This window comes from Apiospora hydei, assembly GCF_038363865.1.
Source record: "Apiospora hydei strain CBS 114990 chromosome Unknown utg000007l_segment0_segment0, whole genome shotgun sequence".
NCBI lineage: Eukaryota > Fungi > Ascomycota > Sordariomycetes > Amphisphaeriales > Apiosporaceae > Apiospora > Apiospora hydei.
Window position 1 is genome coordinate 98,071 of NW_027117366.1, and position 14,917 is coordinate 112,987.

A 14,917-nucleotide genomic window follows, 5' to 3' on the forward strand; every position below is an offset into this window, starting at 1 on the left:
TCTGTGTGGCAGTTGCTCTCGTCTATGTCAGGTATCCGCCACTGGTCGACTATTAACCAGGTACTTCTTTCCACTCATCCTACTCGGCTGTGGGATTCCTCCGCCCCTTTCCCGAGTATTATGGCTTGCAGGGTGCTGTGATATCTATTTTGCTCATATTCTATACAATGATGATATGGACGAAGCCAAAGCCTGGCCAGAGGGAATGAGATACTTATTGCAGAAATCTCTACGAAAAGACTCGACAACGGGCGAGCGTTGACCGTCGTCAGCTTCGTTAAAAAGGCAGCATGGGAACTGCCGACGAAGCTACCTTGTCTGGCAACAAGCTGTCACCACCTTGCCGTCAGGGATCTTACAGACCCTCCACCGGATGTATATCCCACGAGCCAAGGACAAACTGAAGCGTAGGTGTTGATTGTGACCGCTTGGTACACAATGGGGGTGAGGAGGGATGCAGATGGAATAGACAGGCAAAAAGAGTAAAAGAGGAAAAACAAAGGTCCGCCTGGGGCTCGAACCCAGAATCTCCTGATTAACCAACTGAAGAAGTGATCGTAGTCAGACGCCTTACCATTGGGCCAACGGACCTATATTGCTTGTTTGATGAAAGAATCTGTGCCAAATGACGTAAATATCGGATGCATGTGTGTGTCGTATCGTGCGAAAAGGCGCAGAAGGATCGTGGATTGAACGAAAGTGGGTTAGGGCTGGCTGGTATGGAAGTGGAGGAGGGGTTGAGTGGAAAAATTGCAGGGCCCCCAGTATTAATCGAATTAGGTCAGCAGGATCGGGAGCCAGCGGGTGATTACCTAGGTAGATTCAGTGTCCGACCACTATCCGCAATCCACTCAGTCCACTGCCCACTGCCCACAGTCTCCCGACTCTTATTGACGCCCGGACGATTCCCACGATAACATTCCCACGTGGAGAGATCGATTGGCATCGCATGTGACCGAAGCGCATACGTTAATACGTAATGATCGACTTTCTCACAGATCGAAGTGGCTTTCTACCATCAATCCCGCGTTCCCCGGTTGGTGTCCCGTCCAAGCGGCGCGGGGACAAACCGCGTTGGTGCCGTCGTCGTCCGTCGTCGTGCATGCCCGTCGTCGGGAATTAGTTGTTAGTCAAGCATCCCGGGCTTGGCTCGCTCCCGAGACCGCACTACTACCGCTTTGCCGAAGCGGTACAGTCTGTCATCCATCTATGTATGCATTTTGACCACCGAGGCCGTTTCTTTCCTCCGAAAAAGCTGCGTGTGACGCGGTAAGCAGCAAGCAATGGCTGACTGCCTCTGAGCAATCCAACCACGCTGTAACACCTGCCCCATGCCTACCTATTCCAGCATGGACTACCCGACTCGAATGTTCGCAGTCGAGTCATGCCGCCTCCACCTGGGCAAATTGGCCAATGCGAGGCCCGGGGGCAGCATTCCGTCTCTGGTCCTTCGTCTCTGTCGTGACCGCGGGTGGGTGTTAAGGTTTGCAAGGGTTCTCTCTTTCTCTTCTCATCCCCGGTCTGCTACTGTAACACCACGAGCTATCCCCCCGATCTCGTATGTAAATCGCCGGAAGCAGCCATGGGTACCACCAAGCAATTTAGGCCGACGTGCCACCCTCGCCCAAACCCAAGCAGCAGGTACAGGTAACTGTCAAAAGCTCTAGCTCCAGGTACTAGCTAAGTCTCTTGTACGCTTAACGTTACCTCAGCAAGGAACCCACGGAGGCTATTGGGCGTCATACTCCTACCAAGCAAACCATAAGTTCGGTGCCGCGCTCAGGTCCGCCGGCGGCACAACGGCTATAGCCATGGACTTACACAACGAACAAGCCCGCTGCTTTCATGTCATGTTCCCTGGCTTAGCAAGGTGATCAGCAAGAAGCAGGTAGTAATATAATACGGCTATATACAATATACAGACAAGACAGGGCTTCTCAAAGATACGCTCAGGCACCCGTAATCATCGCCCTCTTTGAAACTGCATCGTACCCATGCCCATGGCGGTGGACCTTCTTCTGTCTTGCCGTACAGGAGGGTTACATCTACCAAGGCACCAGAACGTCTACCTTTCTGGATCTCGTCAACCCCACCCGTGTCTGGGAGCTTCCCTTCCCGTCAAGTACTTGAATCATGGGACATGTCTTTTTTCGTTTCGTTTCTCGCCGGCAGGACGTTCATGGCTCCTTCCACAGACGCCGACTAGCAAAGTAGCACGCCCTGAATCCCGACGACAAGGCCTGAAACACTAGCAAAAGAGAGAGACCACGAACCATCGCACGCCATGGACGCGGCAGCTCAGGCGGCGGCGGCCATGCAGGAGGCCATCTTGAAAGCCGTGCACGCCGCCATCACCGAGATCTGGGCTCTCTACGCCGTCGGCAGCCTCCTCATAGCCTCCCGCCTGTTCGTGCGGATCAAGCTGGTGGGCTTCCGAGGTCTCCAGCCCGACGACTTTCTTGTCGTCTTTGCCTGGGTGAGTCCCCTAAGCCCCCTTTTCCTAGAGAGAGAGATACGGAGACACAGACTTACACACAATGTCTCGTAATAGATGTGCTACACCTCCGTCTCCGTCGTCGGCCAGGTCTTCATCCTCAACGCGGGCGGCAAGCACACCTCGCAGCTGACGACCCCGGAATCGCGCATCAACCTGCCGCTGTCCGAGTACCCCGACTACGAGTTCGGGTCCAAGATGTTTCTGGTCGGCGAGACGCTGTACATGGGCACCGTCTGGACCCTCAAGATGTGCATGGCCTTCTTCTACCGCCGCCTCGTGCGCGGGCTCTGGTCCGAGAAGCTGATCCTCCCGCTCATGGGCGGCATCGGCGCCACCTTCATTGCGGGCATTGTCACCATTTACACGACTTGCGTGCCCGTCTCGAAGCACTGGCAGATTCTGCCGAACCCAGGACGTGTGTTTCACTTGCATCAGCTCTCCCGGTATTTCATAGGCTCTCGCTAACATCGTTCGAATAGCCCTCTGCGTACCGCAGAACCCCTGGGTTTTCGTCACCATCATGTGCCTCAACCTGACGACGGACTTGTGCATCCTGAGTCTGCCCATTCCGGTAGGTGTTTATTCATTGCCCAAAAGACTTGCCATCCATTATACAGCACTGACATTGCAACCTAGGTGCTGGCCAAGATGCGTACCAACACCGTCCGGAAGATCGGTCTGGTCTTCCTCTTCAGTCTCGGCGCCTTCACCATGGTCGCCGCCATCCTCCGCATCATTTCCATCTTCGTCGTAAGCTTCTCTCTCGCTCCACTCCCAACACTCCGTGACTAACTACTCATCCCTCCAACCACAGCTTAACCAAGAATCCGCCGGCGCGCTCTGGTCCATCCGCGAAGACTTCGTCGCCGTCGTCGTGACCCAGGCCCCCATGGTGTACCCCTCTTCGGCCGGCAGTTCTGGCACACGGCCTACGGCAGCGGCGACGGCAGCCGGGACGAGACCTCGCGGTCCCGGTCCAACCGGCCCCGGAAGAAGGGCAGCGGCCACGGCCACAGCACGGGCGAGAGCCACGAGCTCACCTTCGGCTCCGCGACCATGAACCGCGTCAAGCGGCCCAAGGACCCCTACAGCCTGACGCAGCTCGGCATCACCCGGGTCGGCGGCTCCGAGAGCCAGGAGGAGATGATCAACTCGCCGACCAACGAGACGACGGGTGCCACGGCTGGTGCCAATGGTAACGCAGCCATCGGCAGCGGAGTTACCGCCGTCGCCACCGCCACCACGGAGAACAGTAGCGATGGGAAACTGGGCGTTTCCAGGACTCGGTCCCTCTCCCGAAAGAGCAGGGGTCCGGATAAGCACCAGAAAAACACCGTCGTGGTGGAACAGACCGTCGTCACGACGACGGCCATCTGTACGGAAGAGCAGAAGCGGCGCGATATCGAGGCGTGGCGCAAGCAGCCTTGGGAAACGTAAAGGGGCTCACAAAGCAAACTTGAGAGTTGTAGTAGGAACGGGTTCAATGTATGATATCACACTAGCTCACACGAGTAAAAAGCGAACGCAAGCATGCATTACGGATGAAACAGCACGTAGATTATTAAGAAGTTCTTCTAGTGATACATCATGCCGTCTTCAGGCCTACAGCAAACCCCCTACAACCAAGCGTTGAACCAAGCCACGGCCTGGAAGAAAGCCTGCTCCTTGGCCCACTTGGCCGCCTTGACGCTGAGGTCGGCGCGGGTGGCGAAGCCGTGCTGGACGCCGCTGTAGACGTTGATCTGCCAGGGCTGGCCCACGGTCTTGAGGATCTCCTCGGACTTGTGGCGCAGCTCCGTCGGGAAGATGAAGTCGTCCTCGGCCGCCGCGATGGACAGGGGCGCCTTGAAGGCCTTGAGCTCCTCGTCGCTCACCCACGACGGGTGGGCCATGTAGCCGCAGTGGATGGCGGGGAAGGCGCGGGCGACGTACTGTTCGGAAGTCAGTGAATGTGTCACTTTTCGGCAGGGCATGGTGGAGAAAAGTGCCGAAGCTAGAAAACGGGGTTTCTGTATTCTGTATTCTTTTCTGGAGGAACGGGAATGGGAACATGAACTCACCTTGGCACCGAAGCAGTACCCGACAGACCCCAGCTTCTTAACACCCTTCTCCTCAGTCAGGTACTTAATACCCGCCTGCACGACCGCGTCGACAGCCTCGGGCGTGTGCGGGTTGTTGCCTGACGAGCCGCCGGCCAAAAACTTGGGGAAGTCGAAGCCCTCGGGGTTGAAGTCGATGGGCAGGGCGTCGCCGTTCATGACGTCCACAATCAGGGTCAGGTAGCCCGCGGCGGCGTACTGGTCCGCGATCAGCTTGGCGTTCTGCGACAGGCTGAAGATGTCGGGCAGGTAGAGGATGGCGGCGTTGTCCGACCGGGCCTTGGAGGCCTCGGGGACGGCGAGATAGCCCTCGTAGGCGCCGACCTTGACGAGCTGGCCGGTCGGGGTGCCTCTGTTGGCAGTGTCAGTTTCCCCTCACTAATATCCCCCGGCGCCGGAGCGGGACAGAGTAGTGTCGCGGAGATGAGGCCTGAACTTACTCATGCAAGACGGCGCGGGCGCAGCATTCTCCTGGGGGAAGTGAAGCCATTGTGAAATTTCCTGGGGTACTAGGGTATAGATGGATAGAAAGAAGTCTTGGCTGTCAAGGTTTACACGTGGGCTATCTCATCCTAGGATCGCACCACGCAGTGGGCTCCCGTCGCGGGTTATATAGCCCGGCCGCGGGAAAGATAAGTAGGTCCATTATGGCATACAGTAGTGAGTGAGTGAGTAGGTATCGATAAGCGACACCGCTGCAAGACACCGCCCATCCCCTACAAATGGGTAATGCGCTGAGTTGTCCGACTGTCAAGTCTGTCCTCTTCTGGGGATCTGCATGCAAGAGTCCTGATCTTGCCCTTGGATTACACTGGGGTGGTCGTCGGTGCTACTGCACGGGCTAATGTCATGCAACTCTGACTATGCCGAATGCCGTAACCAGATGGGGGTCGAACGTGTTTTCGGTCCCGCACGCTGCAACGTACGACTCGAGCCATGCGCAGCCAGGAGGCAACGGTTGTCGGCAGATCCATGCGACCAGCACACACACCAGAACACACACGTCCATAACTGGACTTGCTGGATCGCTTCCCCAATTCTACCATCTGGAGGTGAGCTCCGTCTCGACACCGTAGTCCGCAGCTGTCCGCAGCACTCTTGAATCTGCTACACAAAATGGACTGGGGACGTGTGTTTTACAAGCAAAAGTAACACCAGCTGCCACGTGCGGCAAAAGATTGAGTTCATGACTCGGCTGGGGCTCGATCCCAGGACCTTCAGTGTGTTAGACTGACGTGATAACCAACTACACCACCAAGCCTGTAACTATCGGAGATGAACCGCGAAGTCATCGTCTGATTGGTGAAAGAAACATCGCTTATGGTAGATTATACTAGCTGGGCTTGCTTGGATGGGGGACGGCGATGAGCAGAGAGCTTTGCATAAGTTGAGTCTGGTTGACCGATTCAGGGGGTAGGACACGACTTGGACCTTGCGGGCGGCCCCACTATACACAATACTATATACTATAGGACCAGCCTAGGTGTTTGCCTGGTATACTATATGTCTTACGTCCTTTCATCCGGACATTGTGTAGGTCCGTTTGTGCTGAGGTCCGACAACATGATGCTCGGTGCCGACAAATCCACTAGGAGGCCTTAGATGGAAATGGTATGTGTAGAAGAGGAATGCTTCATCCAAAAATCCGGTCCGGCGTTGACGCCTCACGTTATGCAATAAAGACGCCGTCAGATATATTTGTCTAATCAGATCTGACAGTTATATCCCATTCTATCTATAATATCTTCTTTTGAGTCGATATGTGTTGAGTTTGCTCGGTTTTGAGTCACTTGCTTCTGCTGGCCTGCGCTGGTATGAGTCGAAAAGCAAAAAGAGAAAAAAAGAAAAAAAAGGCAATTCTATCTAAGCATTCGCCGCCACACCGGCCCAGTTCCAGCTGCTTACTCAACCGCATGAAACACCATATTACAATGTAGCCATCCGTTGCCTGTCATATGATACTACTCACTCTCGGCCCCGAAGATATACCAGCAGGATTTCCGAATGGTCTCCTCGGCGATGTTGACTACAGTCGAGAAATGGAACAAGTAATGTCACATGTGGCAGGCTCTATAGCAATACCGACACAGTTGAATTTCCATGGTCTATATTGAATAGCTAGCTAAAAATAGAAAAAAGAAGAAAAGCCTACGTAGCTTTCACTCAGGCATTGAGAGCACCGGCGGTGCTTTGCTCTGGCATGGTGTGCTACATACTGGTAAAATAAATGTCGTTTGCCAACGCCTGACTCCGTCCAACTAATGCCTTCATCGAGTAGCTCTCGTCGTCCTTAATCTAAGAACTTCTTTTTTATCTTTTTGTCTTTGTTTTCATGAGTCTTTTTTTTAATCTTGCCGGTTCGTTTTGGTTTATATTGCTTTTTTTCTTTCTCTTTTGTTTTTGGTTTTATTTCCTTGTATACCAGGTCAGCTCGGTGGAAACAAGAGACAGGCTGGAAGTAGACTTAACCCTCCTTCCCTCCCAAAGGGCATGGAGCTCCAGGTCAGGGACGGCCCCAAGAAAAGGACAGACAGACTCCTCCTAGTCCGAACCAGAAGAGACGGAGCAGACGTCGTCCTCCGGGTTGCTGACGATGTCGGCATCCTCGTCCTCGTCGTCTTCGTTGGCGACGAGCGTGGAGCCGGAAACGCACCGCACCAACGCGGGCATGGTCTCGTCCTCCTCATGCTTGTTCTCGACGGCCGCAACCTCCGTGTCGTCACCCTCGTGGACGGTAACAGGGGCGGGCGACATCGGCAGGGGCATGTCCTTGAGCGTGAGGTCATCATCCTCGTCCTTCTCCTCGTCCTCATCCTCATCGTCCTCGGCGGACGCAAGCTCAACGGCGTAGCGGAAAGGAGGGACATCCTCAATCGAGCCGCCCTGTCCCTGCCCCCGCTGCCCCTGATGCTGCGGCCGTCGCTGTAGCAGTCTTCGCGCCAAAGAAGGCGCAGCCGCAGCACTCTCCACTTCGTTCTCGACCCGCCACCGCAGGTACCCGACCTGCCCGTCCAGCGTCCGGATCCGCGCGTCCCCGGCCTCCCGGTCGGCGCGCAGCTCCTCGACCGCCCAGCTCCAGACCGCGATTTGTTCCTCGGCCGCGCGGCGGGCGGCGCGCACCTCGGCGGCGGCGCGGCCCATGGCGGTGCGGTCCATCTCGGCCTCGCGGCGCGCCGAGGCGAGACGCTGCTTCAGCGTCGTGATGATGTGGGCGTGCGCCCGGAACTCGTCGTCCGACGTCTGGCGGCTCTGCTCGAGGCGGCGCTCGGCGGTCTTCAGCTGGTGCCTGGCCGCCTTGAGGTCGCGCTGGGTCAGCGCGAACTGGTACCGCGCCTCCTCGAGCTCGGTCGTGGTGGCTTTGTGCACGGCCTCGGTCTTCTCGTGCGCGGCCTCGCTCCCCTCGAGCCGCGCCTCCGTCTCCTCGAGGTGCTCTCCCGTCGTCTCGAGCTCCGCCATCGCCTGCTCGAGCTGCGCGCTGGTACTCTTGTGCGCCTCCTCGCTCGCCAGCAGCTCCGTCGTCAGCGCCGTGACCTCGTCGGCCTGCACGCGCACCAGGTCCGCCTTCTGCTTCAGGGCGTCCTCGCGCTGCTCGAACTCGTGCTGCTTCTCGCGAAGCTCGTTCTGCAACCCGTCCACGGCCCGCTCGTGCCCCTCCCGCTGGGCCTTCGCGTTCTCCTCGAGCCGTAGGCGCTCGGTTTCCGCGGCCTCAAGGCGCCGGTGCGCCGTCGCCAGCGCCGTTTCGAGCCGCTGGCGCGCCTCACTCCCCTTCCCCATCTCGATCTGCGCGAGCCGCCGAAACTTGGCGTGCTGCGCCGCCGCGTCCTCGGCCTGCCTGCGGATCTTCGCCGTCAGGTCCGTGTACTCGGCCTGCGTCTTGACGAACCAGTCGTGGTCCCGCTCGCGCTCCTCGGCGGCGTGCGCGAGGTCGAGCGCGAGGGCCTTGTTCTCGGTGCGCAGCTGCTCCGCCACCCGCTGCAGGCAGGCGCGCTCGGCGGTCCACTTCCCTGGGCCTTGACGAACTCGCCGTTGAGCCGGCGGATCCGCTGGTTCTCTTCCTCGAAGGCGCGGTTGCCCTCGCGCAGCTGCTCCGCCTCCTCGACGGTCCGCTCGTGCTTTTCGCTCAGCTCGTTGAACAGGACCATCCAGTGGCTGACCTCGTGGGACAGCGACGCGTTCTCGAGGTCGAGGCTCTGGAGGCGCTCGTCCTGGCTGGGCAGGGTGAGTTCGAAGACGGTCTCGTACTCGACGTCCTCGTCCTCGTCATATTCCTCGTCATCCTCCTCACCCTCAACATCGCTGTCATATTCCTCTTCCTCGCCCTCCTCATCGTCATCGTCGTCGTCAAGTTTGACCTCGCGACGCTCCTTTACCACGATGCCCTCCTGCTCGCAAGCCGCCTTCAACGCCTCGAGCGCCAGCCGGTTCTTCTCCGCCGCCTCGTTGCGCACGAGCTCGAGGTCCGCGTACTTGTAATTGCACCCCTCAGCCTGGACCAGGCCATTCAGGAGCGGCGGGTCCGCAACCGCCGTCTCCGCGGAGACGTGGACGCCGTTCTCAGAGAGGCGGTCCAGCATGCCCCCGATGACGCGGTGCTGGTCCGCGTACTCGTCGCGGAAGACCTGCAGGTCGCGCCCCGCCTGCTCGAGCTGCTTCTCGGCCTCGAAGACGCGCAGCACGACCTCGTTGTACTCGGCGTCGTCGTCGTCGATGCGGCCGAACTGGCTCAGGAGCCAGCCCAGTTTGGACGACTGGGGCTGAGAAGCATCAGCAGAAGATGATGTTCCCTCCATGTTGTGTGGATTGGTTCGGACGATGCAGGAATTGATGAACGAATGCGTAGTTCAGTCCAGTCCAGTCCAGTCCACAGAGGGTCAGCCCTGTGAATGAGAATGGAAAAGGAGGGAAGAAAGGGAATGAGGGAAAGAATCTGACCGAGGTAGAATAAGTAGCAATCAGTTTGAAAAAAAAAAAAAAAAAAAAGGAATGCGTGTGCTTGTGATGGTCTTCAAAAATATATGCTCTGCCCTACCTTTCTCCGACCAACTGACCGAGGGCGGAGGGACGATGCCATTTTGGCTTTCCTGTTGAGCTGGTAATAGCCATGGCATGCCATGGTGAGGGAGTGAGTTTGCGCAAACCCAGGATGGAAAAGACCATCTCAAAGGCCTGGGTCGGCCACTAGGAAAAGGCCTCACATGGCCAGAGGAACCGTGTTCAGACGAGTTGATCGTTGCTTTCGACGGTCGAGTACCAAACCCGACATGAAGTGACCGTTGTGATGAGTGATATGGTCCGAACGACCACTCGGTTCTTGAACGAGTCGGTTTTTTCAAGAGGTTTCGCAATCTCCAGGAAATCAATTCACATTCGAATATCAGAAAAGAATACTGGAGACTGAGTACCTACCTGATCATGCATGAAGATAAAGGGGTGGGTTGAGTGTACATACCTGCAGGTATGTACATATACATTGTATTTTGAGGTCCCCGAGACAGTTTCTGAAGATGTGGTCGGGTTCCAAAGTCTGCCGATGATGGGTAAGGGTTCATGCTAAAGTTTGGGTTTGCTTACAGTTCAGATAGACATACGACGCAAAGAGATGAAGTAACTCAAGGAACGGGACGAGACAGGACCCTTGCTTGGGGTTGGGACCATTAAGGTTGACTTTCATAAAAAAGGGGGTATGATACTGAATTCCGAAAATCTATATACCGCACTGGTTGATGGATTGGTCCAACAGTGCTTTTGGATTCTTTAGTTTTTGTTGCCGCCTGCCGTCGCACACGCACGCCAGGTGCTAATGTCGCTCAGTTAGTTGTACCCAGTAGTCACCTGCAAGACTGACTTTGGAAATTGCCGCACAAAACTTTTCTTTTTTTTTATCCCTTCCACTGCTGAGAGAGGCTCAATATTCGAAGCCTCGAGGCGCCAAACCCTCCTGGGCAGCCATGAACTATGATGATGGAAGCAGAGTCGCCGAGGGACAGAAAACTCTCTTCCAAACCGATGTGACGAGGCGCATCGAGCTGCTGCTGCTGAATCTGTCCCATCAAAAGTGGGTTTCTCGGCTTTCGAGCGCCTAAGAATGAAAAATATGTCTTATTCCACTTGCTTCTCGCATCCAATGCGGCCGAGCAGCTCCTTCCGGTCGCTGTGCCCGGGCAGGCTGACACCCGAAGACGACGAGGCCCGCTTGACGCCGGTCCTGCGCTCCCAGTTCTTGAGGTCGATAGCCTCCACGCCCACTTCTTCTTCGAGGGGTTGAGCCTCCTCGTACTCGTACTCCTCTTCCTCCTCTTCGGCTTCGTCGTCGCTACGCACATCGTCCGCGGCGCCGCCCTTGAGCACACGGATCGCGACCTGAATGATGGTGATGAACCAGGCGATGGTGATGACCTGGAGGAACAGCAGGCATCCCAAGAAGCCCCAGCGGATGTTGTCGGTGAAGCAGACGGTGCCCGAGGGGTCGCGGAAGGGCTCCAGCAGGTGCGACCAGCCCTCGGGGCCTGGAACGGCCCAATCAGGTTGTCGTCGGTGCCCTTGAAACAGGGGACGGGTATCTGCTTGGGGATGTCGCTGTAGACACTCCAGCAGGCCATGCCGTAGAAGACGTGACGCGTAAAGAACCAGGTGACCATGAAGACGCCGAACAAGACATCCGGTGTCGTAGTAAATCCAAGGTACTTGAAGCACTTGGCGAGCTATTATTCACGTCATGAGTAAATGGTCGGGAACAAACCAAGCAGAGAAAGGGTAATGCGACTTACCGGCAGGAAAATGTCCACCAAGTCCATCAGGACGAGGATCAGGTTGCCGACTCGAGTCTGGTGGTAGTAGTAGGCGCAGGAGATCAGGGCGATGGTGACAAAGTGGTGGGTCAGCATCTGCCAGTGGTCCTTTCGGCGCTCCTCAATGTTGATGACCAAGACTTGCTGCAGCCAAAACGCCCACTGGGCCAGGAAGTAGGCCTTGGACACGCCGCTCAGCTCCCGGATGGGCCAGTTGGCGAACAGCTCCTGCATGTTGAGATAGTAGGGGAGGTCGAGTAGATGTACTGGTTGTCGCATTAGCAAGTGCTCCGACGGGAGACCCGGGAAGGGATCAAGATTTGGACTCACCCAGCCCAGGGGCCAGAAGACGAAGTAGTAGACCAGCAGCCAAGCCTGTTCGGAGAATCTGGTGATTTCCTTCTTCTTAGAGATGCCCCAAAGCTTGGCCAAGGGTGCCAGGATGTGCTCCATGACACCGGCGCGGAGGCCTGTGAACAGAACCATGCAGAAGACGATAAAGTAGTAGTCATTTTCGCCGACGGCGTATCTGCCCGTCGCCTCGTTGTAGTGGGAGAGGGTGAAAAACTTGGACGTAAAGGCGCGGGCCTTGGGCATGCAGAAGTGGGTGAGGAAGAGGAGGGCGATGATGTTGAAGGAGAAGCCTGCGTGGGACAATTCCGGTTAGCCCAAGGTCTCGTGTTGCGGCGAATCTGAGGTGAGATGGGAGCGACAAGCTCCTGCAGTACGACACGACAGCCCCGAGACCGTTGACGAGGCTCGAAGCTGAGGCGGCCGGGCTGGACAGCTCGCCAAGGGGGGTGAGAGGGGTGGGGTAGCTCTAGGTTTCCGTCCCTCCCTCTCGGCCAGGAAAGGAAGTGGGAGGCAAAATCAACAACGTACCTGTCTGGTTATCCAGCAGCCAGCGGGCAAGATTCTTCATGGGGCCATCGCCTTTCCGCTTGATTCTCCGGATAATGACTTTGTTGTTGGCGGTCTGCATGTAGAGCGGGCCGTTCATGCCGGATTTTCGCGACTGCATGTGTGGCCTGGCCGACCCCAGCGCGGGCGAGACGAGCGCGGGCGAGGGCTTGGGCTTGTCTAGGGTCTGCTCGGTGGCCAGCGAAGGCACCTGGATCTTGAGGGGCCTGGAGGGTGCATCTTGGGCAACGACAGGCTCTGTTGGGTCGCTCATGGTGTATGTTTCCGTCAAGCTCGAGTCGAGTGGTGGTAGACTGGCGGCCGAAGGCGGGCGACGGTCGCGGCAAGATGGAGCGGGCGGGCGGGCGGGATCTCGCAAGTGGTTCGGGTAGGAATGGGCGGGTTTGTGTATGCGGCGGCCGAGAAATACTCAGTAACGAATGTTCGGTCGTGTCTGCTAGTCGTAAGGGAATAGCGATTGACTAATTGAGAGCGGGCGGGATCATAGCATCTGCAGACAGCGCCGGCCAGCAGGATGGGGGTTGGTGGTGGTGTGGTTGGCGATGTCGCAAAGGCAAAGGCAAGCAAGCCTCTCTCAGTCGTCTCCGAGAAAAACGAGGGCTCGTCCGGGCCAGGGTACAAGGTCGGGCAAAGAAAGTACAGGTAGAGGTAGACGACAAGGGCAGGGGGAGTGGAGAGGCCAGGGCCAGCAGTGGTCGATGTGGTGGTGGACGCCGGTGGACAGACGGACAGGGTTGTTGTAGGGGGACTTGTCGCAGCTGCCGGCCGAAGCTGGGTTGGTTCTGTTTGCTGGGCAGACAGCAGATTTCCTCGAGAGGGGAGGAGGGAGATTTAGCCGAACGCGAGCGTGCAGGTACACGTACACGGGCAAAGGCAAGCCAGTCTGATGAGAAAGCCAGGCGGTAAGTGTTAAGTAATAGAGTGGCAGTGGCAATGTCAATGTCAATGTAAGTATCAAATGCAGCAATGTAAAAGTCTGGTGGTGGTGGGCGAACAGTTGAAGTGTCGGATGTTTTTGTTATTCCATTCGAGGCCTACCCGAAGCGAAGCCAGCCAGCAAGCATGGGGAGCAAGCAGTCCAAAATCAACAAAGCGTCAGGCAGGTCGGGGAATTCTGCCAGAATTTCCAATGCCAATGCCAATGCCAATGCCAGTCCAATTGCCAATTCGAGGAGGGGACGAACGCGAGAGAGAGAGGCGAGAAAGAGGGGACCACTTGAGCAATCAAATCAATCAATCAATTCCATGAATCGTCTCTACATGCAGTCTTCCAGCCAACGTCGTGTCGGTCTCGCCCTTTGCCTCTTCTGCTTCTGCTTCTGCTGCTTCTTCTTCTTGTGGCCTTCTGCAGCAGCCCACCCGGCAAGAGTGCAGAGTGCAAATCGTTGAATCGCCATGGTGGGGAACGAACATGGGAATCCAAGGCGCCAAGCCCTGACCACCCCACAGACAGACAGGCCTGAGGGTACATAGTGGGCAGAGTGACAGTGGCCAGCCAGCTAAGCAGTGCGACAATCAGAAAGAAAAAATCGCTGAGGGGAAAAAAGAAGAGGGCTGGCTGGATTAGGAGCATCAAGGCCTGTACTGAGCGGCGGCGAGACAAGAGGCTGGAAACGGCAATTCAACTGCACAAAAACCACCCTTTCCCAGCGCCCTGATTCGCTGCCAGAGGCGCCAAGCTACATGCCTAACGTAGCAGCTGTAGTAGTACATGCACATGTCCTGGCTGTCCCAAGGCGGTGAACAGGCTGCTTGACATTGATGCAATTGACTTTGTCAGATAGATTGACCTGACAATTCGATACAGAGCACACAGACACACCTACGTCAAGCCGGATTCGTTGAACCCAATGCTCTCGAGTCGCTGAGTCTGATCCATCCGATGCCCAACTGAACCCCCAAACTACCTCATAACAACCGCCCAATGCCCATATCCGGCCCTGGTCCCATGGGTCGACGGCTGCTGGATCATCGCGCAATTTCCGTACTGCGAAAGCAGCGAGAGGGAAAAGGAGGGGAATAATCGACAAATGCTCAATGCCCAGTGCTCAAGCGCAGGCTAGCACCAAGAACACTACTGCCGACAGGGGTCCTTCCTTTTCCCCTTTCCCCTAAAGAGTGGTCGAGCTGGTTCCCAGCAAGCTAAGCAGCTAAGGTACCCGACAGGTCGATAACCTCTGGCCAAAGCCTCAAGCCACCATGTACTTAATCCGTCAGAAATACAGGGTCCCCCCTCTATCTCAAGGAAAGGAGGCCAGTTGTGTGTCAAAGGTGTGAGCGGGGTTTGGTTACTCAAGCAAGTTGTTGACGGTACGGAGTACCTACTACCAATTACACAGACCACCGACCACCGACTCGGTTGGAGGTGAGATGCAGATGTGCGAATAGGCATAGCACAACTATTATGTCACATTGTTAGTCGCTCTGGAAATGAGAAAGAAAAGAAAAATCTACGGGAATCAATGACAAGATCCAGGGCTACCATCAGCTCATGCGTTCTGTTCGGATGAAGTTATACCACGGAAGGCTTGCATCTGACTGTCAAATCCAGCCTATTTATCAATTAACTTCAAGATGCGGCTCCTCGACGAGCTTCCCTCGGATTGGAAGGG

At 56.4% G+C, this 14,917-nt stretch overlaps 5 protein-coding genes across 5 annotated transcripts; 1 reads left to right on the forward strand and 4 right to left on the reverse strand.

Annotated features, from left to right (window-relative positions):
* Positions 1 to 2,284: 2,284 nt before the first annotated feature.
* Positions 2,285 to 3,934, forward strand: PG997_009066 (uncharacterized protein; the record flags this gene model as incomplete). The annotated part of the gene is made up of 6 exons (XM_066813381.1): positions 2,285 to 2,476; positions 2,552 to 2,914; positions 2,994 to 3,068; positions 3,134 to 3,247; positions 3,312 to 3,389; positions 3,413 to 3,934. The coding sequence occupies 6 exons, from the start codon at positions 2,285 to 2,287 to the stop codon at positions 3,932 to 3,934; spliced, it is 1,344 nt and encodes a 447-aa protein (XP_066665343.1).
* Positions 3,935 to 4,113: 179 nt separating this feature from the next.
* PG997_009067 (hydrolase tropI) lies at positions 4,114 to 5,086 on the reverse strand (the record flags this gene model as incomplete). The annotated part of the gene is made up of 3 exons (XM_066813382.1): positions 4,114 to 4,428; positions 4,558 to 4,948; positions 5,037 to 5,086. The coding sequence occupies 3 exons, from the start codon at positions 5,084 to 5,086 to the stop codon at positions 4,114 to 4,116; spliced, it is 756 nt and encodes a 251-aa protein (XP_066665344.1).
* A 2,051-nt stretch (positions 5,087 to 7,137) lies between these two features.
* PG997_009068 (uncharacterized protein) lies at positions 7,138 to 9,386 on the reverse strand (the record flags this gene model as incomplete). The annotated part of the gene is given in 2 exon segments (XM_066813383.1): positions 7,138 to 8,595; positions 8,613 to 9,386. 2 exon segments carry the CDS (start codon positions 9,384 to 9,386, stop codon positions 7,138 to 7,140), a joined length of 2,232 nt encoding a protein of 743 aa, XP_066665345.1.
* A 1,309-nt stretch (positions 9,387 to 10,695) lies between these two features.
* Positions 10,696 to 12,558, reverse strand: PG997_009069 (TLC domain-containing protein; the record flags this gene model as incomplete). Its single annotated transcript, XM_066813384.1, has 4 exons — positions 10,696 to 11,102; positions 11,144 to 11,297; positions 11,364 to 12,028; positions 12,267 to 12,558. The coding sequence occupies 4 exons, from the start codon at positions 12,556 to 12,558 to the stop codon at positions 10,696 to 10,698; spliced, it is 1,518 nt and encodes a 505-aa protein (XP_066665346.1).
* Positions 12,559 to 12,572: 14 nt separating this feature from the next.
* Positions 12,573 to 13,702, reverse strand: PG997_009070 (uncharacterized protein; the record flags this gene model as incomplete). The annotated part of the gene is made up of 3 exons (XM_066813385.1): positions 12,573 to 13,094; positions 13,169 to 13,281; positions 13,585 to 13,702. The coding sequence occupies 3 exons, from the start codon at positions 13,700 to 13,702 to the stop codon at positions 12,573 to 12,575; spliced, it is 753 nt and encodes a 250-aa protein (XP_066665347.1).
* Between the last annotated feature and the right edge of the window lie 1,215 nt (positions 13,703 to 14,917).